Here is a 25,789-nt window from a genome sequence, read left to right on the forward strand (position 1 = left end):
GGTGAGTGGGGGTATAGGGGTCAGTGACACTCAGTGAGTATCTGTGCAGGGTGAGTGGGGGGTATAGGGGTCAGTGACACCCCGGGGGCTAATATCAGCTCTATGTGCCCAGCTACCTGTTTGGGAGGCCTGTGGAAGGACACGCGTTCGTGCTCTTTGGGGTACAGAAGGACGGCACAAGGACAGGAATCCCAGAGTCTCTAGCGAGAGTACAGGTAGCACAGAAATGTTTGTCATTCCTTTTTTTATAATTAGTCATTGATCTCTTCTTACTGTGACTTCACTGCTCTTCCGTTTCTCTATAACACCAAATGAGGGGCCCTGGGGTGCAAGTAAATACTCAGCATGACAGACTGGCATACGGAAGTGTTTAGGGCTCTGGCACACTTGGCACATTCTCCTCTGGTAGACATGCCCCTTCAACTATCTGAATGGGAAACACATTTCAAAAAAAGTTTAAAAAATCATGAGTTTTCAACATCAGATTGGCCCGGCGGGCACTGGGAAAAAAACAGGTGGACCCCACCAGCCCAGGGTGGCATTTTGCCCAGGACTGGGGTGGGGGATAAATTTGCTGTGGCCGCGGGGGGCAGGTTTGGTGGGAGGGCGTGTGTCAAGGGCAGGAGGGGTGTGTGGGGTCAGGCTGGGGTGGTCGGGGTTCTGAGATGGCAGCTGGTGGGCCCGGCATATCCCAGTCCTTTACTGTGTGTTTTCCATTCAAGTGAACAGGAAGTGGCAGTGGGAGGTGTGGGCACAATACATACCTGCCCTCAGCCTTAGTCATACTACAGGTAGAGCTATCTACTCCCCCTAGGTCTCTGAGTCCTAAACCTACAGATAATAAGATTATTCTTAATGTCAGACTTCTTGCCATCCCTGCTTGGGGTGAAAGCTCTGAAATGGCCGCCAAACTGAGCAACCTTGGGGCTATTCTAACTGGTACATGGATCCATATATGCCTCAGTACACTTGCCCACCTTGCTCTAATGAGCTGTGCAAGCTATGAATCCAAGGGGACCCAGAAACCACCAGCAGTCTGGGCCTGGCATAAATGCTGGGGTTCCATTAGTCACTTGCTTCTGTAGCCACAGATCATATTGCACCAAGTGAATCTTGCGCTATTGGCACCATGTACCGGAAGTGATAGCACTGGCCCACAAATGCATAAAGAGGAAACTTTTTTTTCACGATGGAGGAAAATTTGCAACCATATCGGTACATCGGAAAGTAGCAGGAGAAACTACTGAGTGGGTCCCCATTATTATACTGGGATTCAAGGAACCATCTCTGTATTGTGGGTTAATGTGAGTCCAAATTGGGCCCTTACCACATTTCACTGCATCCATAAATGACTCCTGCTGTTCTCTAATTTGTGTTGCACCTCCTTTACTCAGATTAATGAAGGTGAAGGACGTGCTGAGCTGAAAGGGGTACACCTTCAGAAGTATCTTAATGCAGCTGAGATGTTGAACTACAAGTTATATATGACAGTCTCTGTGGCCACTGCAACAGGTGAGAACCAGAAAACTTTTACATTATTTTATACAGTTATATGAGTTGGGAGGGTACAGGTGTATGAGTTGGGGGGTACAGGTGTATGAGTTGGGGGGTACAGGTGTATGAGTTGGGGGGTACAGGTGTATGAGTTGGGAGGGTACAGGTGTATGAGTTGGGGGGTACAGGTGTATGAGTTGGGGGGTACAGGTGTATGAGTTGGGGGGTACAGGTGTATGAGTTGGGAGGGTACAGGTGTATGAGTTGGGAGGGTACAGGTGTATGAGTTGGGAGGGTACAGGGGTATGAGTTGGGAGGGTACAGGGGTATGAGTTGGGAGGGTACAGGTGTATGAGTTGGGGGGTACAGGTGTAGGAGTTGGGAGGGTACAGGTGTAGGAGTTGGGGGGTACAGGTGTAGGAGTTGGGGGGTACAGGTGTAGGAGTTGGGGGGTACAGGTGTATACAGAGATTAAGTGGAGACAAAGTAGGAAAGTCCCTGCCCCACAGAGCTTACGTTCTGCATCACATTATTAGAACCCTTTAAATTTCCTCTGGAAACCTGATTCTTTGGGTTGTGATTATCAGATATGTGTGAGTAGAACTGTGGGTCAGATCTCCCCAGCCGTCTGTACCAACTGTACGTCTCTCGCAGGCACCGACATGGTAGAAGCTCAGTTGGAGGAAATCTATATCGTCTCATCTCCTTACAGAATCCTCTTCAGCAAATCCCCACAGTATTTCAAGCCTGGATTGACTTACGATTTAACGGTAATTTCCTGTCTGAACTTCCCAGAGCCAGAGACTCACGAGCGGTTGTTCCATAATATATAGTAACCAGATTATCTGATAATATCTTTATGTTGGGATCTGCATAGTAACCAGGGTGAGTAACTATACCGCTACTGATTGGCCATAACAGAAAGCCCCATGACAGTAGGTAGGGGCTGATCCGCTACAGCAGAATTCTATGGGCCCTTCATTTACAACCCTACTTATCCCCCCATTGGCCATTAACTTCAATTCTGCAATTGCCATACAGGCGGTAAGACTGTACCCATCCCAGGCCCAAATAGTTATATAAAGTGATGGGCGAAAAGTTTCGGCAGGCATGGATTCGTGGCGAATTTCCGCGTTTCGCCATTGGCGGATTGTTTCGCGAAACGGATGCAAAATTTTGCCGCGGAAAAATTCGCCGGGCGACAAAACAATAGTCGCACAACAAAATAATAGCCGCTGGTGACGAAACAATAGCCGCGTGCGACGAAACAATAGCCGCGTGCGACGAAACAATAGCCGCGGGCGACGAAACAAATTTTTTTTGTTGCACGTCATTTTCGCCGTTCCGAGGATCTTTTGAAAGATTCGCGAATTTTTCAGCGAAGCAAAACGGAACAGATTCGCTCATCACTAATGGTGACTAGTGATGGACGAAAAGTTTCGCCAGGCATGGATTCGCGGCAAATTTCCGCGTTTCACCATTGGCGGATTGTTTCGCGAAACGGATGAAAAATTTCGCCACGGAAAAATTCGCCGCACGACAAAATAATAGCCGCAGGTGACAAAATAATGGGCGCGGGGGGCGAAACAATAGCCGCGGGCGACGAAACAATAGCCGCGCGACGAAACAATAGCCGCGGGCGACAATTTTTTTTGTCGCACGACATTTTCGCCGTTTCGCGATTTTTTCGCCGTTCCGCGGATCTTTTGAAAGATTCGCGAATTTTCCGGCGAAGCGAACCGGAACAGATTCGCTCATCACTAATGGTGACCACTTCCTGCCTCACTTTGGTATAGTGCTGGGAAAGGAGTGGCAGCTTCCTGCTTGCTTCCACCTGAGGAACAGGGTGGGTGTTGCTGGGATCCCAGGGCATAGGCCCAGGCCCAGTTAAAGTCGGGGAACAGGGCCCCGTGAATGAGGCATTAGATAGTGGCAGGTGTAGCTCCCTTTATAGTACCACTCTAGGAGTGTAAGGCAGTTAGGGTTGGGCCCCCTTACCAGTACCACTCTAGGGGTGTAAGGCAGTTAGGGTTGGGCCCCCGTACCAGTACCACTCTAGGAGTGTAAGGCAGTTAGGGTTGGGCCCCCGTACCAGTACCACTCTAGGGGTGTAAGGCAGTTAGGGTTGGGCCCCCTTACCAGTACCACTCTAGGGGTGTAAGGCAGTTAGGGTTGGGCCCCCATACCAGTACCACTCTAGGGGTGTAAGGCAGTTAGGGTTGGGCCCCAATACCAGTACCACTCTAGGGGTATAAGGCAGTTAGGGTTGAGCTAGAAAGAGCAGTTCTGAGCTCCCACATAGGACTGGCAGTTTGGAGGTATCTCTCCAAGGCCACATTGCCAGTAGTGTAGGGATCCCAGTAAATAGGGAATCAGGATAGAGAATTCCCTGAGGGGATCCACTATGGGGTGAGGCAGAGGGGCAGTGAGATTCCCAAGTCTGTACTCAGGGGAGTGTCAGTCTGTATTACACTCTGTATGTGGTGTTGCCTGTACCACTGGCCCCTGAGAGCTGTATTGTGAGTAACCCTGTGGGGTTTAATAAACACTTATTATTTTGTTATTTGCAAGAACCTCTGGCGCCCTCTGGTATAATTTTTCTGCATAGCAGCAACACACCCTCACCTTCCTCTTCCACTTAGCGAAGGCCCATTCTGGGTAAGAGATTACAGTGTAACCCATGTTCTACAGGTACTAGTGTGGGAAGGCAGCTATTGGGCTGAAATAGAGGTTACATATTTAATGGCCCATTCAGCAAAATTGCACTGTAGAATCCTCTCTCTCTCTCTCTCTCTCTCTTTCTCTTTCTCTTTCTCTTTCTCTTTCTCTTTCTCTTTCTCTTTCTCTTTCTCTTTCTCTTTCTCTTTCTCTTTCTCTTTCTCTTTCTCTTTCTCTTTCTCTCTCTCTCTTTCTCTCTCTCTTTCTCTCTTTCTCTTTCTCTTTCTCTTTCTCTTTCTCTTTCTCTTTCTCTCTCTTTCTCTCTCTTTCTCTCTCTTATATTTATATATATATATATAAATCATGCATTTCTTTTTCTTTCAGGTTCTTGTAACCAATCCCGATGGCTCACCTGCTAATCGGATCCCCGTGGTGGTTGATCCGGGAAACTTTCGTGGGGAAACTCAAGCTGACGGCACCGCTAGGCTGACACTAAACCCTGAAGCAGGAAAGGCAGCGATGCCTATTTCTGTCAGTAGTGATGAGCGAATCTGTCCCGTTTAGTTTTGCCGAAAAATTAGCAAAACGGTGAAAAATAAGCGAAAGGCGTTTGCCACATGATTTTTTGTCATCCGTGCCTTCTCCGTACTGCTGTATTGTAGTCCCCCCTCCCCGGCCCCTCTCCTACCTTTAGAATAGCAGTGGGCCGGGGCTTGGGGGAGGAGGGGCTATTCTCACTCCAAAAATTTTCTTACAGGGGGCTGCGACCAAGTTACGCTACTGACTCCCTCACTGACCAGTCAGCACTTACAGAGAAATTCTCCCTTTTTCTCTTCTCTGTACAGTAGAGAGGGAAACTGAAGAACAATGGCAAATTATATGCCATGGAAATTAGCTTACAGATGCTCCTAAATTAAAAAGAATCAGCAAAGCCCTTGCCTACAAACCCCCCCCCAGAGGGGCCCCAAGATGCAACACATGACACAACTTTGCTAAATCCTCTTCATCTAAACAATCTTACATTCCCATCCAATGGTCACAACAAACCACTTGTTGCGGATAATGATTGGCTATCACAGGAACTATATTAATCTTGGTTAGAATGGGAGCAGAATTTAAGTATCGGGCGGATCACAAGTATGGAAACCCAAGCTCAAATGTACAAAGCTACAGTGACTTTTTGTGTTGGTGAGAGGATCTCTTGCACTTGTGTGTCTGCTATGACTCTCCCATTGCCTTGTATATACAGAACCAGCCAAGCAATGAAACAAAGCTTGTGCCTATTGGGCTGAGCAACATTTTGCAGAATAGGCAAAGCCACTGGAAGACATAGAAGTATATGAAGGGCTCCCAGGATACTGCCTTATGTTTTATATTTTCTGTTATCAGGTCAAAACAGACAAGAAAGGTGTGCAACCCCGGCACCAAGCAACTGCGACTATGTCTGCTAAAGCCTACAGTCCCGCCTACTCGTTTAATAATTACCTGCACATCAGCGTCCCTGGATCGGAGCTAAAACTCGGAGGCACGCTCGCAGTGTATTTCTACATCAAAACTGACTCCCCAGAGGTTGCCGAACAAATCCGGCATTTCACCTATTTGGTAACCAGACATACAACCCTGTGAACATGCAAAACTCCATTGCCCTCAGACATACACATAGACCAATACACAGTATGTCAGCAATTGCATTTATTGATAAATTCACACGTCATAGGGGCGGGCCACTGCCATCATGGGTGGGGCTATGACATGATTGGCCAGTCGCTGCATCAGACTTGGAGAATTCCAAATTGGGAAAACTGAGCAGGCAGTTTTGACCCGGACAGCCCTACCAAAAACCGGGCTGTCCAAGTCAAAACAGTTACAGCTGTGGATTATTCTAAATATATTTTCTAGAGTTACTATGCAACATTGCTGAAGCATACTGTTGCAAAAAAAGATATATACATATATGAGGATAGGCATGGGAGATACATCTTATTTTATTACCCCTTCAAAATAGCAGTGGACCAGGAGGACAATATTGAAGCCTGAGGATGAGGACTCTTCACACACCTAGCTAAGTGATGGGGTAACTGATACTAATCGGCCAATAAGAGACTTTCATTTTACCAAGGAACCTACTTTCACTTTAACTGCGCATCATTTCTCCTCCAGGTCATGAGCAGGGGGCGCATCATAAAGGTGGGCAGGCAGGAACGGTCGCCTAATAAGCCCGTGGTCGCCATGTCTCTGAGCGTCACTGAGGACTACCTACCATCTTTCCGTATTGTGGCCTATTACATGGTGACAACAACCAAAGGGGGCGATATTGTGTCTGACTCTGTCTGGGTGGATGTGGTAGATACCTGCATGGGCACGGTGAGATTCCATGTTGAAATCTATTAAAGTACAGGGGAAACTGGTGTAAACATACCCTACAGACACATGTCTCCTAAATACCTTTGTGCTGATGGCCTCAGTATTTTACATGTTTGGCCACACAGCAATCCAACCAGAACATGCCCGGATCAACTGGGGCAACATCTAACAGTTCCATTTCTAAAATAATGGCCAAATCTTCAGTTGAGTTACATGGAAAACTTATACCAAGGATTTCCTCCTAATCACTTTAAAGGAGTAGTTCACCTTGAATTTAACATTTAGGAATCCATGCAACACCAGAGTTGTTAGCTAATCAGCCCTGTAGTACAGGGATTAAATACCATTTCTCAGTATAGCAGGTTCGGTTGTACTGCACATTTATCAGGCGTAGGTGACCAACATGCTTAGACATATCTTCTTGACATATCTACTGTATATTAAGATTCCCATCAAACAAATATGATCTTCCCTTCCATTTCCCTCTGATAATAATCTATTGGTTTGCTGCACATTTCACCAAAATTGGCCGTCAGGTTGAGCCCACCTCAATCTATTGCTTTTGTAAACCGTAGATCAGTCCCTACTATACTTAACAGTATTACTTAACAGTAATCATATGGGGGAAGGTACTATATAAAGGCTGTGATGGATGTGGATAGGACTGATTAAAAATGCAAGGTTCAGTAACCCAATAAACCGTTTTCTACCAAATGCAAAATGGATAATGAATAAAGAGCATATTGGTCGGATAACAGTAGGGACAACAGAAGAGCGACAGATGTATTTTTCCTCTACAATAAGTAACCTGACATATTTATGGTTCTTGCACAGCTGGAGGTGACAGGTTACAAGGACAAGGACAACGCAGTCCAATACCCGTCGGCAAGCGTGCAACTAAAACTCACAGCCGACCACAAGGCCAACGTGGGACTCGTGATTGTGGATAAAGGGGTCTTTCTGCTGAACAAGAAGTATAAACTCACTCAGAGTAAGGTGAGAAACCCTTCCCATATGTGTTATGTTCATCCATCCAAGAGAAATTATTCATTGTTGTTATATAGTCTTATTATTCTGTGCCTGGGATTTCTAATGCCATCTTAATGTGCCTATTGGAACCTGGGAAGTTTTATTTATGGGTGTATAGTAACTGCCATACAAAATTATCCTTGTTGCCCCCCATTGGTTTCTATAGAATCTGCCTGAAACCACTAGTGCAGCCGGTCCGTGGCCTGAAAGTGCTATAACGTGCCATGTAAGGCCAAAACCCGCCAGTGTTAGAGCCTCCCATTAAGGTTAATAGGAAACTGCAGGGGGATTTAGGGGACTTCTCCTGTAACAGAGCAAATACCCAGTGAGCAATGAATGTATGAGCACTATAGGAAGCAAAAAGCTTTGGCTGTTTCAGTTTATAACTAGTCCCTACAGCAATATGAACACACATATAAATATAGTGTAACCCTTTCTTGGCACACTCCTGCAGAAATTGAATGAAACATTTTTTTTTAATCTTGTAGCTTTCAAACCTTTTTAAAAGAACAGAGACATCAGTTAGTACAATACAGCTGCCTTGTGAAACTCCCCCCTTTGCTTTTACACTCCTTTCATTTATCACTTTGCTCAGGTTTGGGATTCAGTGGAGAAGTCAGACACCGGCTGTACTCCCGGGAGTGGTGCTAATAGCGCAGGGGTCTTTTATGATGCTGGGCTTGCTCTACAGACCTCCTTCAGTATTACTACTGATCAAAGAATAGGTGAGTATCAGCCAACAGGCTGCGTTATAGAACTCTTTCTTAATATCCTTATCATTTACAGTAGGGGATACATTATCCCTTATAGTACATGAGTGATACTCAGAGTTCCCTGTATAACTCAGCCTGCAGCCTTGTGCCTTTATATGGGCACAGAACCCCTCAGTGACTGCTAATATCCTTATCATTTACAGTAGGGGGTACATTATCCCTTATAGTACATGAGTGATACTCAGAGTTCCCTGTATAACTCAGCCTGCAGCCTTGTGCCTTTATATGGGCACAGAACCCCTCAGTGACTGCTAATATCCTTATCATTTACAGTAGGGGGTACAGTATCCCTTATAATACATGAGTGATACTCAGAGTTCCCTGTATAACTCAGCCTGCAGCCTTGTGCCTTTATATGGGCACAGAACCCCTCAGTGACTGCTAATATCCTTATCATTTACAGTAGGGGGTACATTATCCCTTATAATACATGAGTGATACTCAGAGTTCCCTGTATAACTCAGCCTGCAGCCTTGTGCCTTTATATGGGCACAGAACCCCTCAGTGACTGCTAATATCCTTATCATTTACAGTAGGGGGTACATTATCCCTTATAATACATGAGTGATACTCAGAGTTCCCTGTATAACTCAGCCTGCAGCCTTGTGCCTTTATATGGTCACAGAACCCCTCAGTGACTGCTAATATCCTTATCATTTACAGTAGGGGGTACATTATCCCCTATATAAACAGCCAACTATATACACAATACAGTACACAAACTCCCTAAAAATTGCCTTTCCCTTTAGGTAATTGAGTTTGCAAGAACATGTTAAAGTGACAAAATACAGTTACTGGAATCACAAAGCTGATCCAGGGAGTGGGCCGATTCCGCTCTTGGACTCGGGAAGGAATTTTTTCCCCAAAATTGGAGAGGCGTTAAATGGCTTTTTCAACCTTTGGATTAATTAGCAGTTTGTCAGTTCCACATTGAATTTGATGGTCTCAAAGTTGGTGATGGACTGCTTGCCATTTGGTGCAAATATTTGTGCTAATCAGATAGCATTTAAAGGAAACTATACCCCCAGAATGAATACTTAACTGACAGTTTATATTATGTTAAGTGCCCTATTATATATATATAATCTCCCCAAACTGGAATATATATATCAGTAAATATTGCCCTTTTACATCCTTTCCCTTGAGGCGCCATTTAGTGATGGGCTGTGTGTTCCCTCAGAGATCAGCTGACAGGAAGTGATGCAGCTCTAACTGTAACAGGAAATAGTGTGGGAGCAAAAATAACATTTTCCATAATTTAAATACATACACCAGAAACAAAAATTATTTTATGCATGAAAATACAACTGATTTGGAAAGTCCCATGTCTCCTGAACATGCCAATACCAAATATATATAGTTTTATGGGGATTTCTCACTTGTATAGGTCACAAACTCCCAGCAGTACCCTACCAAATTCCCAAAGCACTGCCCCAGAAAGCTGCATACTTTAGATTTCAAGGCCAAAACTTCCACTAACAGAAGGTTTATCCCAGAAAATTATATTATTTTAGAAAGAACAGATTCTGGGGAATACAGAATAGGCACAACTGTCTGTCTGCTCCAAACTACCAAGTCGCAATGCTTTCCTAAAGTTATTGGTTTTTATCAAAATTTGTGATTTTTTTTAAAAATTGCTTCAAAGCTTCCAGTCTATAGTATCTTATCTCCTACAGGTCATAAAGTAACCAGATAAAACCCCCTAAATATGAACCCCAGGGGTCCCCTGAACAGTTTGATGCCCAATATGTATAGGTTTCCCTAAGTATGCGGCATGTAGGGGCCCCAATGGGAACATACACCCATATGTACTGTCATTTCTGTTATTTCAGCTCCAGCAAAATCAACACATTTACATCATTATATGTGGGATAAAGCTAGTAAAAAGTACACTCACCCCAGAAAGCCATATATTTTTGGAAAGTACACATTCCCCCGAATCTAAAATGGGTACCTGTGTCTTTCTACTCCAAAGTACCAAGCAGCAAAGCTTTCCTAATGTTGGCATTTTTGATAACATTTCCAAAAATCCTCTCAAAGCTTCCACTTTGCAGCATCTTATCTCCCACGTATCATTAGGTACCAAGATGCCAGGGGTCCACTGAACAGTTTCATGCCCAATATGTATAGGTTTCCCTAAGTATGTGGCATGTAGGGGCCCCAATGGGAACATACCCCCATATGATCTATCATTTCTGTCATTCCAGCTTCTGCAAAATCAACACATTTACATCATTATATGTGGGATAAAGCTAGTAAAAAGTACACTCACCCCAGAAAGCCATATATTTTTGGAAAGTACACATTCCCCCGAATCTAAAATGGGTACCCGTGTCTTTCTACTCCAAAGTACCAAGCCAAGGTTTTCTAAGTTTGACGATTTTTATGACATTTCCAAAAATCACCTCAAAACATCCAATATGCAGCATATTATTTTCTATAGGTCATTAGGTACCAAGATAAAACACCCTAAATATGAGCCCCAGAGGCCTACTGAACAGTTTGATGCCACTGTACATAGGTTTATCAAAGCACATGGCACTTATAGACCCCAAAATATACCTTGTGCCACTAATTTCATGGCTTACCTTTAACTAATTCATAACCACATGGCAGTTGTATGTGGGGTAGAGACTGCAGAAATGTAGGGTGACCCGTGAAAACCATATTTTTTTGGAAAGTACACATTCTGACAAATCCAACATGGGTAAAGAGTCCTTTCTACACCAAAGTACCAATCTGCAGAGCTTTCCTAAAGCTAGTGGTTTCTATGACATTTCAGAAAATCGCCTAAAAATGTTGCAATTTGCCGCATTTATCTCACACAATTTCTTGCATACAAAGGCAAATCACCCCAAATAGTAACACCTAAGGTCTACTGAACAGTTTGATGCCCAATATGCATAGTATGTGGCGTACAGGGGCACCCAAATAAAAATAGTGCCTATGAATTTTCATGTCGCTCCGGTTCGTGCAACTTTTGCACCCGGTATGTGCATTATGTGCCATAAGACCCCCTAAAAGTACAGAGACCCTAAAAAACCATATATTTTCCAAAAATACACATTTTGACAAAACATATATGGGTAAATACATTTTTGTACTGCAAACTACCAAACTACAAAGCTATGTGAAACAGAACGGTTTTTATGACATTTCTGAAAATCCTCACAAAGCTTGCATTTTACCCCATTATGTATGCAGAGTGGGGTATATATTTTTGGAATAAAGTGCAGTTAAAGACTACCAAACCAGTCCCCCTTTAAAATAGCGGGTTCTACAAAGCAGTTCAGATTATAAGAACTGTACGTGTGTCCGTTACTGTAATAGACCTACGAGGCACTGAGGTAGCCCTTCCTCCCCTATAAAAAACTATTAAACCAATGTCGCATTCATCCCGGCCGGGAACTTACATATGCGGGGTGCGGTGTCCCTAAGCTGTGCGGCTAATTTTTTACTGCACGGCCTGTGGCGTCTGACGTCACGTCCTCCAGTTTACAGGGCCCACCAGTAAAACCAGTATCAAACTCTACGCGATTTTCTTAAAATTGTCACAAAGCTTGCATTTTACCACATTATGTACCCCACAATCTGTAACATATAAACATAAAACACTATAAATATGAACGCCAGGGGTCTACTGAACAGTTTGATGCCCAGTATGCATAGATTTACCAAACTATGTGGCGTACAGAGGCACCCAATGAAAATAGTGAACACTAATTATCATATCTGACAAGCACCCTGCATTGGTATTATGTGCCATAAGACGCCCTAACAGTACAAACAGTACAGAGACCCTAGAAAACCAGATATTTTCTGAAAGTGCAGATTCTAACAAAACCAAAATGGGTAAATTTGCTTTTCTACTGCACACTACCAAACTACAAAGCTATGCTAAATGCTGCAGTTTTTATGACATTTCTGAAAATGATCACACAGCTTGCATTTTACCCCATTGTATAACCAATATATTGTAACGTACATTCTAAATATGAACGCCAGGGGTCTGCTGAACAGTTTGATGCCCAATATGTATAGGTTTACCAAACTATGTGGGGTACCGAGGAAGCCAAATTGAAATACAGCAGACAAAATGTCCATGTACAAAGACAAGTAATAAAGAACAATAGGAAATGCAATAAAATTGCTAAGATCCAAAAAAAATCACTAAAATCAATGGGTTTTTTTCCTAGTGATATCTGCAGTCAAAATCACAGTTTGAGTATTTTGGCTTGGGCAAATTAGTTTTACAAAGTCAAGCGAACAACAACTATGCATTACTGAAAATGCAATAAGATTACTAAAAATGCGCCAAAATCACAGAAAATGTAATAAAAACACCAATATAATACACAAAAGGTATTGCGCAATGTGGTTAGCAAATATGCTATCCGCAATGGCAAAAGAACATTTTTTTCAGGCAGGAAAAAAACATTGCGATAAAAAAAAATTCACAAAATTGCACAAGTGTGTAAGTGCGTGTGTACACTAGGCAAAATGCGTGTTGTGTGCATGTGGGAGTGTTGTAAGTGCTGTGAGTGTGTGAAACCACCCCCAAAATGTATGTGTAAGTCTGTGTATGTGGCACTTACCTGGGGACAAGAAGCTGGAGATCGCAGGAGTGATGCAGGGACAGAAGCTGCAGTCTTCTAAGTCGGATCTGGTGAGTGGGCAGCGCAGGAAGGGAGGGGGGAGAGCAGGAAAAGCCAGGCATGTAGAATCTATGTGTCTGGCTTTCCCTCTGGGGCCCCTGGGTGATTGCACCCCAGGGGCCACTCATTCCCCCCATGTGCTCGTTGTCTAGGGAGTTCTTTACCTTGTGCTCATTCTCTGCAAGACAAAGAATTAACCCTTTTCCTGTCAATGACGTAGCTCCTACGTGCTGGCATAAAAAGTCGCTAGGCACCAAGCACGTATGAGCTACGTCGTTGACAGGAAAAGGGTTAATTCTTAAAATGGCAGTTTCCTATTTAGGATTACCCAATCGCACATACTAGTAAAAAAGTATATTTATATGAAAATGGCTTATTTAGAAGAAGCAGGGCTTTACAAATGAGCTTGTTTTATGTGATATATTTTCATAGAGACCTACATTGTTTGGGGGTATAGTTTCCCTTTTCAGACAGATACAGATAAAGCCATACCTTCCAAATGTGACCTTTAAGTGGTAGTCTATTAAAGGGAAACTATACCCTATATGAAAATATATCACATAAAACAAGCTCATATGTAAAACCCTGCTTCATCTAAATAAACCATTTTCATATAAAGATATTTTTTAGTAGTATGTGCCATTGGGTAATCCTAAATCTGTTAGAAAGGGATTTATTCTGGGGGTATAGTTTTCCTTTAATTTGAAAAGGAACATTACATGAGCACGCCTGTGTCTCCTATATATTTAGAAGTTCTGACAATGTTCTTTTTACCCCCAGAGCCTCAATGTAAAGATTGGGCGCCGCGCAAACAGCGTTCATTTGTTGCAGTGATGGAGATTAAAACTGGGAAAGGTAAGATATGGTGCAAGAACTGGTTGGATCCAAGATGGCTTCATATAGCTCATGTCCATAATGCAATGCAGGGTCGGACTGGGGGGGTTCCACTTTCCTCTTCTTTCCTCCCACAGGCTTTAACTCCTAATGCCCATGGCCTATTGGTCTCAATGGCACAAAGCAGTGTAATTTGTTATACGTTACTATAGAACCAGTGATGGAAAGCACACCAAGGTATGGTATAAAGAACACTTTATATAATTAACATGTTTTCCTTTAGCTTCAGAATACAAGGACAAGGCGAAACAGTGCTGCCTGGATGGGATGCAGGAGAACCTGATGGGCCACAGCTGTGAGCGACGTACCCGCTACATCTTGGATGGGAAGGAATGTGTGGACGCTTTCCTGGACTGCTGCAAATACTATGAGAAGAGGAGGGAAGATGAGAGGAAGAGTAAAGATGAGGATACTCTGGAAATATGTAAGGAACTATGAGTTGGACAAAGACAATAATACAATTTAGGGATAATAGATAATTTAAGGAAAATGCTTTTACCCTTGGCTTCTAGTGATTTTCATTCACCCATAAGAGCATTACTGCAGTGCTTTTTAGGAGCCAACGAATACAAATTTGGGCATGGAAAATCATTGCCTTGAAATTTATATACTTATATATATATATATATAGCAGGGCACTCACAGCACAGCACTCACAGAAATAAAGTCTATTTGTTATTCCAACGTCTTCATTAAGACTTAGGTCATTTATTTGTGGACCATGTTTTGGAGGGAGAGGTGCTAGTTGTGATGTTATTATATATACTCATTTTTGCTCATTTGCTCTTCAATAAAAGTTTCCATAGGTGCCCATTGTAAGATTTTCCCTTGACACTGAAACTTTTTCAAGCATTGTGATTTTGGTGAAAAGTCGGAGGTCATAGTGATATTTACCATCTCAGATTTATTGAACATCTTGTGCCACAGATGAGGAGGATTCCGGTTACATGATGAACAATGAAATTGAAATCAGATCAGACTTTCCTGAGAGCTGGTACTGGAGAGAAGAGCAAATGACTGGAGCTGCTGATAAAGACAAGTTAGTAATGACACCCCTACCCTGCCTTGCTAGCAGTCTAAGTCTGTTGTCCTCTTTAAAAAAAAAAGTGTTAAGGCAGAACAAGGTCAAACTGGCCTCCCAGAGTACCAGAGGATCTCCTAGTGGAGTGGAGTCCCTATCAGGCCCTTTTCTTATTTCCACCACAAGCTCATCACATCTATAATATTTAGCACTGTCTTCATCTTGAGTGTTGAGACGGCCTTAAGGTGGCCATACACTTGTAAGCTTATGGTAAATTAGCTTCTCTGTTTACCACAAACCACTCCCTATATTACCCAGAAGGAGACTTGTTCCCTCAGGTGTGAGCCCTCACTTGAGGCCAGGTAGTTTTACTGTAACTCTCAAGAAATGGGCGCCAGTGGTTCCTACCGTTGAACAATGAACTGTTTATTTACACAGCCACTTGGGACTAATAACAAGTACAATATTGGCAGGTAGTAGCATCTCACAGGTCAGACAGTACTCATAACAAATGGTCACAATGACTCTCCCCCCGAGGGCACAATGGGTTACCCCCAGCTTTCAGGTTATGGCTTCCAGTGGAACCTGGGTGATCAAATATCTAGCCCTAGGTCTGTACACTGGTAACCCTACTCTGGGCAGTGTTATACCCAGGATAATAATTCCTCTGCAAATCCTTGTCGGAGCCAGAAGCTGCTCACTAGCTAGCCCTGCCTGTCTATCACACCTAGTGTGATCTATTACAGGAGCTGCCTAACCTGTCTGGGCCTACCTAAACCCAGGTTCCACCACAATCTGTTTGTTCAGGTGGAGAGCTTTCACCAAAATGGCTTCCAGCCTCATGGCTACTTAGCCTTTTATACTATACCACAGTGCCACCTTATGGCCAAACTATTGAACTGCAAAAGGTCATGCTATGACCCAGGGAAAAGACTTACTTCCTATTACATTAAGGACCCTTTTAGCTGTCCATATAAATAGGGGACTGTCAGTGAGAAAGGGCACAATTTACCAGTTCCCTACACGCTATAAGATCCTTTCAATTGCTGAGGCCACCAAATGAGCAGATCTTTCTACCAATTTACCCACCTAAGGTAGGTGGCAATTTTAGGCCAGATATCCGTCAGGCAGTCCCATCAAGGGTCCCTGTAGATGGGCAGATAAGTTGCTGAATCGGACTGAAGGACCTGATTTGGCAGGTTATCTGACCTTGTATGGCCACCTTTAGATGTCAGGTTCTCAGGATTTATATCTACAAGTCACAGGCCTATTGTGACTCCTAGAATGCTATAGAGCAAAAGGTAGGCAAGGTACGGGGAAGATGGGCTAGTTCAGACAATGTCTGTGTGGGAGTTGGTTTCTAATGGGTCCTCAAATCCAGCAAATAAAGTTGAGCTATAAAATTCCCCAAAATGTGTTTGCAAAGTTCCTAGCCAACCCTTTAAACAAATGTAATAACACCATCAAAGGCCTGGCTCTTGTTCAGATGCTTCTTGCTGACTTTTCCCAACACGCTACTGTCTAAACATTAATGGGGAAGAGGGGAATGGGAAGGTATTTACAGTGTTCCATTTATACCCCCTGTATAATTAACTCCAAGAGTTTCACCTCCCAAAACAAAACAGCACTCTTAGAAGGTTCCCTAACATTAGCACTTTATCTTCACAGGATTTCAACCAAGATCCTAAATGTTCAGTTGAAAGACTCAATAACAACCTGGGAGGTTCTGGCTGTGAGCTTGTCTGAAAACAAAGGTAACTGTCCTGTTGGCTGTAGCTATAGATTCCCTGGGGAAGGATTACTGGAACAGCTTCTAGTGGCCTCACTCCATACGGCTCACACGGGCCTATATCACATAAAGGTTTAGTAATGGTTCTGGCACTATAGGGAAGGGGTGTAGGAAGTTGATTGTCTTTTGTTTTTAACCTGTTTTGAAGCCTATGCATGTAATGTTATTTATTGTAATATGAGTTTACACTACGTGCATGGTTTTGGATAAAAAGAATAGAATTGGAAAAAAACATACGTTTCATTTTCAAAATGTTAATGGGCAATTTAACTGCACAGGCGCTAAAGTGCACAATTACAGTTGGCAATAGCAAGGAATCAGGTATTTGCTTTCATTTGTTTAGCTTATAGAAGTCTGTTCAAAAACAATTGCTAATTGATTGCTATTGGAAACTGCAATTTAGAATCTAAGTTTGAAAATCAGCCCCACGGTCACTTCTCTGTATTCTTATTTACTGATACACATGGGGATATATACAATTTCTTCAGTTTGTAACTTAATTCTCCCCCCCCAAAAAAAAGAGTCAAAAGTTGACAATTGTTTTTTAATATTAGGCACAATGCTCATTGTGCCTAATATTAAAAAACAATATTTACTTGAAAAGTTATCAGGAGAGACTTGGCTTAAGCTGGTATCCCATGACCATTTTTAAATGGTGTCACAGCCATCTAGCAGTATGCCAGTCTCAGAAGATAGAAGCATTTCAGAGAGCTTCAGGCTGAGGTCCAGGTAGAAGAAATAAGCTCTGTGGGGATCAGGCCAATGCCGAGGGCAGTCAGAATATGTGATAGTATTGGGCAGTAGCAGGCAGCATAAGCCTAAGAGTCGGCCTAGTTCAAAACTAGGAATTTGCTTAACTATAGTAGCACCCAGGAGCTCTGAAAGATCAAAATCCTACAATCAAGCACCTAAGCAAGTTTCTGAATTTAAACTGTTCTGGAACCAATGACATCATGAAGACCATAATTACATCACAAAGCAGTTGTTGTAACACGATGATGTCATCTTGTGAGTGCCAAGACCTATTAGCTTACTCACATGCAGAAGTAACATGGGAGCAGATGGAGCCATCTTGGTAAGTCCTCACAAATAGCTGAAAAAGTGGGAGATATTGAGATCTAGAACCAAGCAAGAAATCCCAGTCTGATTTTAAATTTTTTTTTAAATATCTGTTAAAATGATTTTGCAGTAATAAAGTCTGACTATAAGTCAGAGGGGGACAGTAGCTGCGTTTAATGAATATAAACACTATAAAACAGCAATCCGGAAGGAAAAGATAGAAAATGAGGAGCGCATCGCGGCCAAGGCCAAGACTAACCCCAAAAAGTTTTTTAAGTATATTAATAGCAAAAAGATGCAGGTTGAGGGTGTGGCCCCATTGAGTTATAATAACAATATGGTTACAGCGGATACAGAAAAGGCAGATATGCCTAACCAGTTCTTTTCTTCTGTGTATACAGTAGAGGAGCCAGAGGGCCAAGTCCCACCCAATAGCTTCACTGTTGCCTCAGCTCCAACTACACAGTGGTTGGCACAGGATATGGTGCTTAAAGGGTTACACACGATAAATGTAAACAAGGCACCTGGGCCAGATGGAATACACCCTCGGGTACTGAGAGAGCTAGGGGCAGAATTACAGTGGCCCTTGTTTCTGATATTCTCAGACTCGCTTTCATCAGGTATGGTACCTACGGATTGGAAGAAGGCGAATGTCATTCCTATATTTATACAGGGAGTAAGATCTCAGCCTGGCAATTATAGGCCTGTAAGTCTGACATCCGTGGTGGGCAAGTTATTTGAAGGCTTGTTAAGGGATCACATACAAAATTATGTACTGGAGAATGGCATTATATGCCAAAGCATTTGATACCGTTCCCCACAAACGACTGCTTTCTAAGCTAAGGTCTGTTGGTCTTAGTGAAGTCGTTTGCACATGGATAGGAAACTGGCTACAGGATCGGGTACAGAGGGGGGTTGTTAATGGCACATTCTCTACTTGGAGTAAGGTTCTCAGTGGGGTCCCTCAGGGTTCTGTACTGGGTCCACTTTTGTTTAACTTGTTCATAAATGACTTGGGGGAGGGTATTATGAGTAATGTATCAGTGTTTGCAGATGGCACAGAACTCTGCAGACCAGTCAATTCTATCCAGGATGGGGCACCTTGCAGCAGGATCTTGACCAACTGGCAATCTGGGCAGCTAAGTGGCAGATGAGATTTAATGTGGATAAATGTAAGGTCATGCACCTGGGATGTAACAATATGCAGCCACTTATACCCTTAATGGGACTGCACTAGGCAAATCCATAATGGAGAAGGAGCTTGGAGTCCTTGTAGATAATAAACTTGGCTGTAGCAAGCAATGCCAGGCAGCAGCTGCAAGGGCAAACAGGGTACTGAGCTGTATTAAAAAGGGCATAGATTCACGGGAGGAGGGGGTTATTCTTCCCCTTTACAGAGCGCTGGTAAGGCCCCATCTAGAATATAATAACCTTTCTAATGTTTTATTTACCAGTAGGTCCTTCCAACGGACATGAGGGCACCCACTCCGTTTAGAAGAAGGGAGGTTCCATCTAAATATTCGGAAAGGATTTTTTACTGTGAGAGCTGTGAGGTTGTGGGATTCCCTCCCCGAATCAGTTGTGCTGGCTTTATATAGATTATATAGATTTAAAAAGGGAATACAGGGTTATGGGAGATAGCCCTTAGTACAAGTTGATCCAGGGACTGGTCCGATTGCCATCTTGGAGTCAGGAAGGAATTGTTTCCCCTCTGCGGCAAATTAGAGAGGCTTCAGATGGGGTTTTTTGCCTTCCTCTGGATCAACTAGTAGTTAGGCAGGTTATATATAGGCATTATGGTTGAACGTGATGGACATATGTCTTTTTTCAACCTAACTTACTATGTTACTAAACTCTTTTCCTCTTCTCTATTTCCATTGCATTGATGGTCAATTTCTTTTACTGTTTATGTGTTTTAAGGTTCATGTCATGTGACTATGCAAAACAAATATATTTTGACACTGGTGCATTGTCTTCTTCTCTGTATACAGGTCTGTGCGTGGCTCCTCCCCATGAGATTAAGGCAATGAAGGATTTCTCTATCGACCTAAAACTGCCTTCTTCTGTTGTGAGGAACGAGCAGGTGGAGATCCGAGCCGTTGTCCACAACTATAACAGCCACAAGATTAAGGTAAATGGGAGAGAATAGTAGGGACGGGAAATAGGGAATAGTAAGTAATGCAAAGCAGAAGGAATCCTGGGAAGAAAATCCAGTCTCAGCCCTTACATTTCCTATTGGGTGAGCTTTTAACCTATAGTGGACTCCAGATAGAAGATAGACACTTCCTAGGATTCCTTCAGCATTATATTACTTTTAAGTGCATTTTGCACCTTTCCCCCAAGAGTTGAGTCTACCACAGAATGTAAAACCAACAGTTCTGCCTGTCTCTGGATCTGCATCTGTTCTCCTGGTAATACCTCAGGGCTGCGTACAGAAGAGATGGCACATAATCAGGATGTAGGTATATCCTGGCAAAGCCCATTTAATGTGCAAAGAAGGTGCATCAGGGGAACAAAGGGAGACAAGGGATTCCTGTCCTTAATGCATTCTTAAGTTACCTCTGACATAGGCACCAAATGTGGACCTAGTATGGTGTCGGTATATAAATGTGTGGCAGTCCATCGGCCCTTAGTATTTGTATTGGGCCTAATATTGCCCACCAGAGAACTTAAAAAAGAATCTTCCGGCACACCCAACCTCTCCATGTAATTATATTCCGGTACTCAGTACTGAGTGGGATCAGCACCCACCTGGAGTTTTCTACCAGACAACTTGACAATCAGGGCCAACTCTCATAACAACTTAAAAAAAAAAAAAATATATATATGTATATATATTATAGCACTCATTTATAAATACAGGCACAATGGTGTCACAAGCACATTGACAATATTCATAAAAGTTTTTTGCGCCCATAAACATTCCTGCAGTTGTGCACAGTGCAAATGATCTGAAGATCTGTACAGCTCCCAAATAGATGCAACTGGTCTTAAAAAGGATGAGCAACCTTTTTCACCTGGTAGATTTGTGCCAAAATATTTTCCACAAACCCACGCCAATAGCATTTTTCACGTGGGAATGATGTCATTGGCCTTATTATCATTTCTCCATGTGTTTTTTTTTCACTAAGAAAACCACACAAAAAGGCCATTGACTCCAATTCATTTGGCAACATTTTACCATTTTGTGAATTTATTCCACAGTCTTTGCTGCTTACACAGGACCGGGATCCACCAGTTTCTTTATAAAACCAACACACAAGTGTGAAGGCCAACTGTATCTGTTTTCTTTCATTCCTTGCATAGGTGCTAGTGAAGTTCGGCTACAATAAAGAGTTCTGCAGTCTGTCCAAACCTAAACAGAAGTTCCGGCAGGAGGTTTGGGTTGGTGCCGAGTCCTCTGCTGTTGTCCCCTTCATCATTGTGCCACTCGAACTCGGTCAGCATGTTGTAGAAGTGACGGCAGTGGTCTATAGGCAATTTGTTTCAGACGGCGTCCGTAAAACGCTAAATGTTGTGGTGAGTTAGATCCATGAGCAAACTGTAGTGTGTTTGAGGGAAAGTAGTGCCGTATTTGGATAAGGGCTATGTAAACAGATACTCTGGTGCTGCTGTCACTATCAGGTTAAATGTTTCTGTGTCTTTATTTTGCATTTTCTTCTGTTTTAGCCCGAAGGAGTGCTTCTTTCAAAAACATTAAATTCTGTGATTTTAGAGCCAGAGGTAAAAGGAAGAGGTCAGTGTTTCTTATTTCAAGTGCCCGTAAGTCTCATGGTTCTTTAAGAAAGGTGTATTGGGGTCCAACATCATAATTTCATATTTTATTAATATATAATTGTGATCGTGTGAATTATTTATCCCATAGGTGGGGTCCAAGAAGTAACGATTAAAGCGCTGTCTGCACCGAATATTGTTCCCAAGTCAGATATTGACATCAAAGTCATATTACAAGGTGAACAGAAAGAAGAAATTCAGATGTTGAGGGAAATATCTAAGAAGCTTCTCATCAGTTACAGCCTCTCACCCTTTTTATTGGTGTCTCTTAATATGATCTTAACTAAATCTTGTTATTCTTAATTAATTCCCTTTTTATTCGTAGGAACTCCAATCAGTCAGCTGGTGGAGAGCGCCATTGATGGGAGCAAATTACGGCATTTGATTCAGAAACCAGTCGGGAGTGGAGAGCAGAACATGATGAGAATGACTACTAATGTCATTACTACACGGTACCTTGATGCAACCGCACAGTGGCAGCGAGTTGGAGTGGACCGCAGAGAAACAGCCATCGGCAACATTAAAGATGGTGAGTAGACAAAGTGCAAGAGTTAAAAAACACTTTGATACATTGTGTATTTCTCAGGCAAAGTAAAGGAGATAGCTGACCAGAGTGCCAATGGTGCACCGCCCATATCCCCAGTTAATGAGTGGATGGCATAATGGCCATAATTATAAGAGGTATGAGGGTTGATTCGCTAAAGTGCGTTAAAACGTGCACTATTTATAGCATGCATTAAAATTTTATTGCATCTAATTTTTCGCGTCTTAACGCACGATTGACTAAAAGTATATTAATTTAGATGAGATGCTGTGTGCGATATTTAAGTCGCAAAGACTATTTTCGTGCGGCATTCGCCTCAACGCGCGCTAATTTACATGTGCGCGCTACTTGTCGCACGCGCTAATTAACGCACGAGCGATACTTTTCGCGCGCACGCCTCATTAGCCATACACAGGATCACGTTCGTAAAACTACTTTTTTTTCAAATGCCCATTTCCCTGCAAACTGGCGGCTGCATCACTCTGGGGCCAACACAGACTGGAATAAATCCCACTGCAAAGTCCTTATTGTGTTGCCAAAAGCTCATTAACTGTACTTTTCTATAATTACCGTCTGCCCCAAGTAGGGGTTAATTTTCGCACAGACGAATGCGATATTTAGCCCGTCTAAGTGTTTGTGAATCATGCGTTAGTGTTATTTCTGTGCGCTATTAACGCACGTGATATGCGACTTAACGCATGCGATAATACTATAGCGAATCGTGCGTTTTTTTAGATCTATTTTAACGCAAAAAAGCATGCGATATGCGTTATCGCACTTTAGTGAATCAGCCCTATGGTCAGTGGCTTTTTATTAAATTCCTTTCTAATGTGTCTTTTACACCATGGCACTTCATTGCTGTATGTAAATGATTTATAATAACTTAATAATATAAATAACAATGATTTATTTACTACCCTGTGTGTATATTGCAAAATTGTACAGCGGTGCGTATCCTAGAAGCGCTTTATAAATAAGCTTCTACAAACCAGCACTAAATTCAGGATTCGGTTTGGGATTCTGCTAGAGCTGGGCGGTATGACCAAAAATTTATATCACGATATTTTTCAAAATTATATCGGTGTCACGGTATTTGATGGTATATTTTTTTTCCATGCATGATTAGGTGTTGACCCCATTTCCTAATAAATTAGAGAATAATTACTGCATCATTGAAAATCAGAGTCAGGCAAGCGAAGGATCGGCAACAGAAAGTCGTAAGGTAAATCAGGCAGGCTTAGTTTCCCAGGCAAGGCTGCAGACAAGTTGGCACAGGAGGAGGCGTTTGATAGCTTTAAATACCCCCCACGCATGCGCAGAACCAGCGCCGTCAGCGCGTCATGGACGTGCGCACTTTGACATGTACGTGCGCTTTGACGGCCGCGCGTGCGCAACGTCCCGCAAGGAGGCATGCGAAACCGGCCCGCACGGGTGAGTAGCCTGACACCCCGGTATTTTTAAAAAAAACACCGGTATTCGGTATTAAACGCTATATCGCCCAGCCCTAGATTCTGCCTTTTCCAACAGGATTTGGATTTGGCTGACTCCATGCCTCTGGCCAAACTGAATGCTTAAAATCACATGACTTCTTGTCACACAAACCAGGGGCGGGCCAAGCCGACCAGGCGCCCTAGGCAACCCGGTCGGCCAACTCCGCCCACCTCCCCGCCCCCCCAGAACGGCGACACAAATATATGGACAAGTGGGATGAAATTCTCACACATCCACTGAACAGACTGGATAAATATCTGGGGAAACACAAGAAAGATGACCACATGAGTTAGACAAAAAGAACATAATACAGAATCCTGATGTTCTGGTACCATAGCCCAGATAAGCTTCATAAGGTTTTTCCGGACCATCCCTCAACTTGCTGGAGGAACTGTGGAGCACAGGGATCTTTGGTGCATATCTTGTGGGCCTGCCCTGTTATTCAGCCCATATGGAAGGAAGTAGCAAACCTTGTGGGCCGAATATTCTCCCATTTGGTCCCCTTAGATCCCTCTACGATGCTTCTGGGGAAACCATTCCTGAAAATGTGCAACAGTGGTCAAGCCTTAATCAGCTACATACTCACAGCTACGTGATTGACTATCGCATCTACACGGGAAACTTCATTTGCACCTTCTATGGCAGAAATAATCAGGTAAACGCCAATAGGAAATTTGGATATGGGATAATATGGGATAGCCGCTCTTCATAATACTATTCCCCAATATCTCAAAGTCTGGGAGATACATGGCCTGGCTGCTTAGTCAAGCATATATCTGGGACGCCCAATCGCACATTGCCTTCTACCACAAACCATTACTTCTATTGCTATTCTCTTTGACCCCTTCCTCTCGGCTGTGTATAAACAATCTATATGCCTCATGGGACGACAACCTTTATATAGTTTGAACGATTTTACTGTACTCTGTGATGTTTTATAACCTGTTTCTTTTTATAGTTTGTTTCTCTTCGTTCCTCGATCGACAAGATATCCATAGACCAAGAAGACACGTTGAAGCATTGCTTTATTTCTCCCCTGACTTCTTTCTTTTTGATTTGAAATTTTGTATATGCTTTTTCTTTGCAATGCACATGAAAGATAAGGGACATTTTTCACGCAGAAAAGAGTGAAGGAGTCTAAAATAACTGTTGGCTAGTGAATCTCGCCAGCCTTTCAATAGCTCGATAAGAGCCTTTCTTTTATATTTGCTAAGTTCTATTTGCCCTGTGCTGGTAAAACTGGTAAGTTTGCAACAGAAACGCTAATATAGTTTATATAAATGAGCTGCTATGTCAACATGGGGGCAGCCATTGAAGTTGGGAAAAAGGAGAAAAGGCACAGGCACATAGCAGATAACAGATAAGCTTTGTGCTTTGTAGCATATAATGGGGGTTTATCTGTTATCTGCTAAGTAACATGTGCCTTTTCTCCTGTAAATGGCTGCCCCCGGGGCTACACAGAAGCTTTATTATATAAACTATAGTAGTCTTTCTAAGGAAAACACACCAGTTGTACCAGTACAGAGCAGCATTACATTATATAGTAATTACTTTTATACACCTTCATTTTTTGGTGTTACTGTCCCTTTAAGTGTGAAAAGTTGATAGACTTACTCCAGTTATACTAAAAACATGGATAAGTTACTGTAGCATTTCTGTCTTCATAGGTTATCAGAGAGAACTGGCTTATAGGAAACCTGACGGCTCCTTTGCAGCATTTCAAATTAGGCCATCCAGCACGTGGTAAGGCTCACATCTGCACAAATACACAAAAGAAGTTCTTATATTAAAGGGACTGTGGTGAAATTTTTTTAAAAATCAACCCTTGTTGTCCTCCTGAACCTCCCTAATCTATTTGACTATACCACTAAAACCACATAGTTTCTATAAGAATATTTCCATTCCCCCAGGACATCAATTCCTGGAAATTACAAGGGAATATCTGTTTCTGAACCAATATCATCAAATTTTTTTTTTTTTTTGCCTTTTTGTAACTTTAATGGCATGAAAATGGAGGTGAACTGAAGGAGTGATTGAATATTTTATTTTTTTCCTTAAAGGAGAAAGAAAGGTAAAAACTAAGCTTTATCAGAAAGGTAAATACAGGCATAGTCCTGTCCGCCTTGAAAAAGAAACACCACATTAATTAATTTTTTTCTGTATACATGATCTTCTGTGCCAGACTTCCTGCTCTCAGAAAAATCCTTCAGTCTGCTCAGTTTTCTCCTCTCTCCCCCTCCCTTC

The 25,789-nt window shown here is 42.7% G+C and overlaps 1 protein-coding gene across 1 annotated transcript in view; it reads left to right on the forward strand.

The window, feature by feature from the left end:
• LOC100492134 (complement C3) overlaps positions 1–25,789 on the forward strand; it is a 60,279-nt gene that overhangs the window by 7,191 nt on the left and 27,299 nt on the right. Inside the window, exons 8-25 of the mRNA XM_031899488.1 lie at positions 113–215; positions 1,395–1,512; positions 2,149–2,264; positions 4,537–4,683; positions 5,542–5,754; positions 6,313–6,516; positions 7,351–7,512; positions 8,141–8,270; positions 13,754–13,828; positions 14,091–14,291; positions 14,795–14,906; positions 16,557–16,642; positions 19,728–19,867; positions 21,043–21,255; positions 21,406–21,472; positions 21,602–21,688; positions 21,836–22,039; positions 25,213–25,288. Coding sequence (XP_031755348.1) covers positions 113–215; positions 1,395–1,512; positions 2,149–2,264; positions 4,537–4,683; positions 5,542–5,754; positions 6,313–6,516; positions 7,351–7,512; positions 8,141–8,270; positions 13,754–13,828; positions 14,091–14,291; positions 14,795–14,906; positions 16,557–16,642; positions 19,728–19,867; positions 21,043–21,255; positions 21,406–21,472; positions 21,602–21,688; positions 21,836–22,039; positions 25,213–25,288 — 2,454 coding nt within the window. The remainder of the gene's footprint in view (positions 1–112; positions 216–1,394; positions 1,513–2,148; positions 2,265–4,536; positions 4,684–5,541; positions 5,755–6,312; positions 6,517–7,350; positions 7,513–8,140; positions 8,271–13,753; positions 13,829–14,090; positions 14,292–14,794; positions 14,907–16,556; positions 16,643–19,727; positions 19,868–21,042; positions 21,256–21,405; positions 21,473–21,601; positions 21,689–21,835; positions 22,040–25,212; positions 25,289–25,789) is intronic.

The sequence above is a fragment of the Xenopus tropicalis genome, chromosome 3, assembly GCF_000004195.4.
Source record: "Xenopus tropicalis strain Nigerian chromosome 3, UCB_Xtro_10.0, whole genome shotgun sequence".
In the NCBI taxonomy this organism is placed as follows: Eukaryota; Metazoa; Chordata; class Amphibia; order Anura; family Pipidae; genus Xenopus; species Xenopus tropicalis.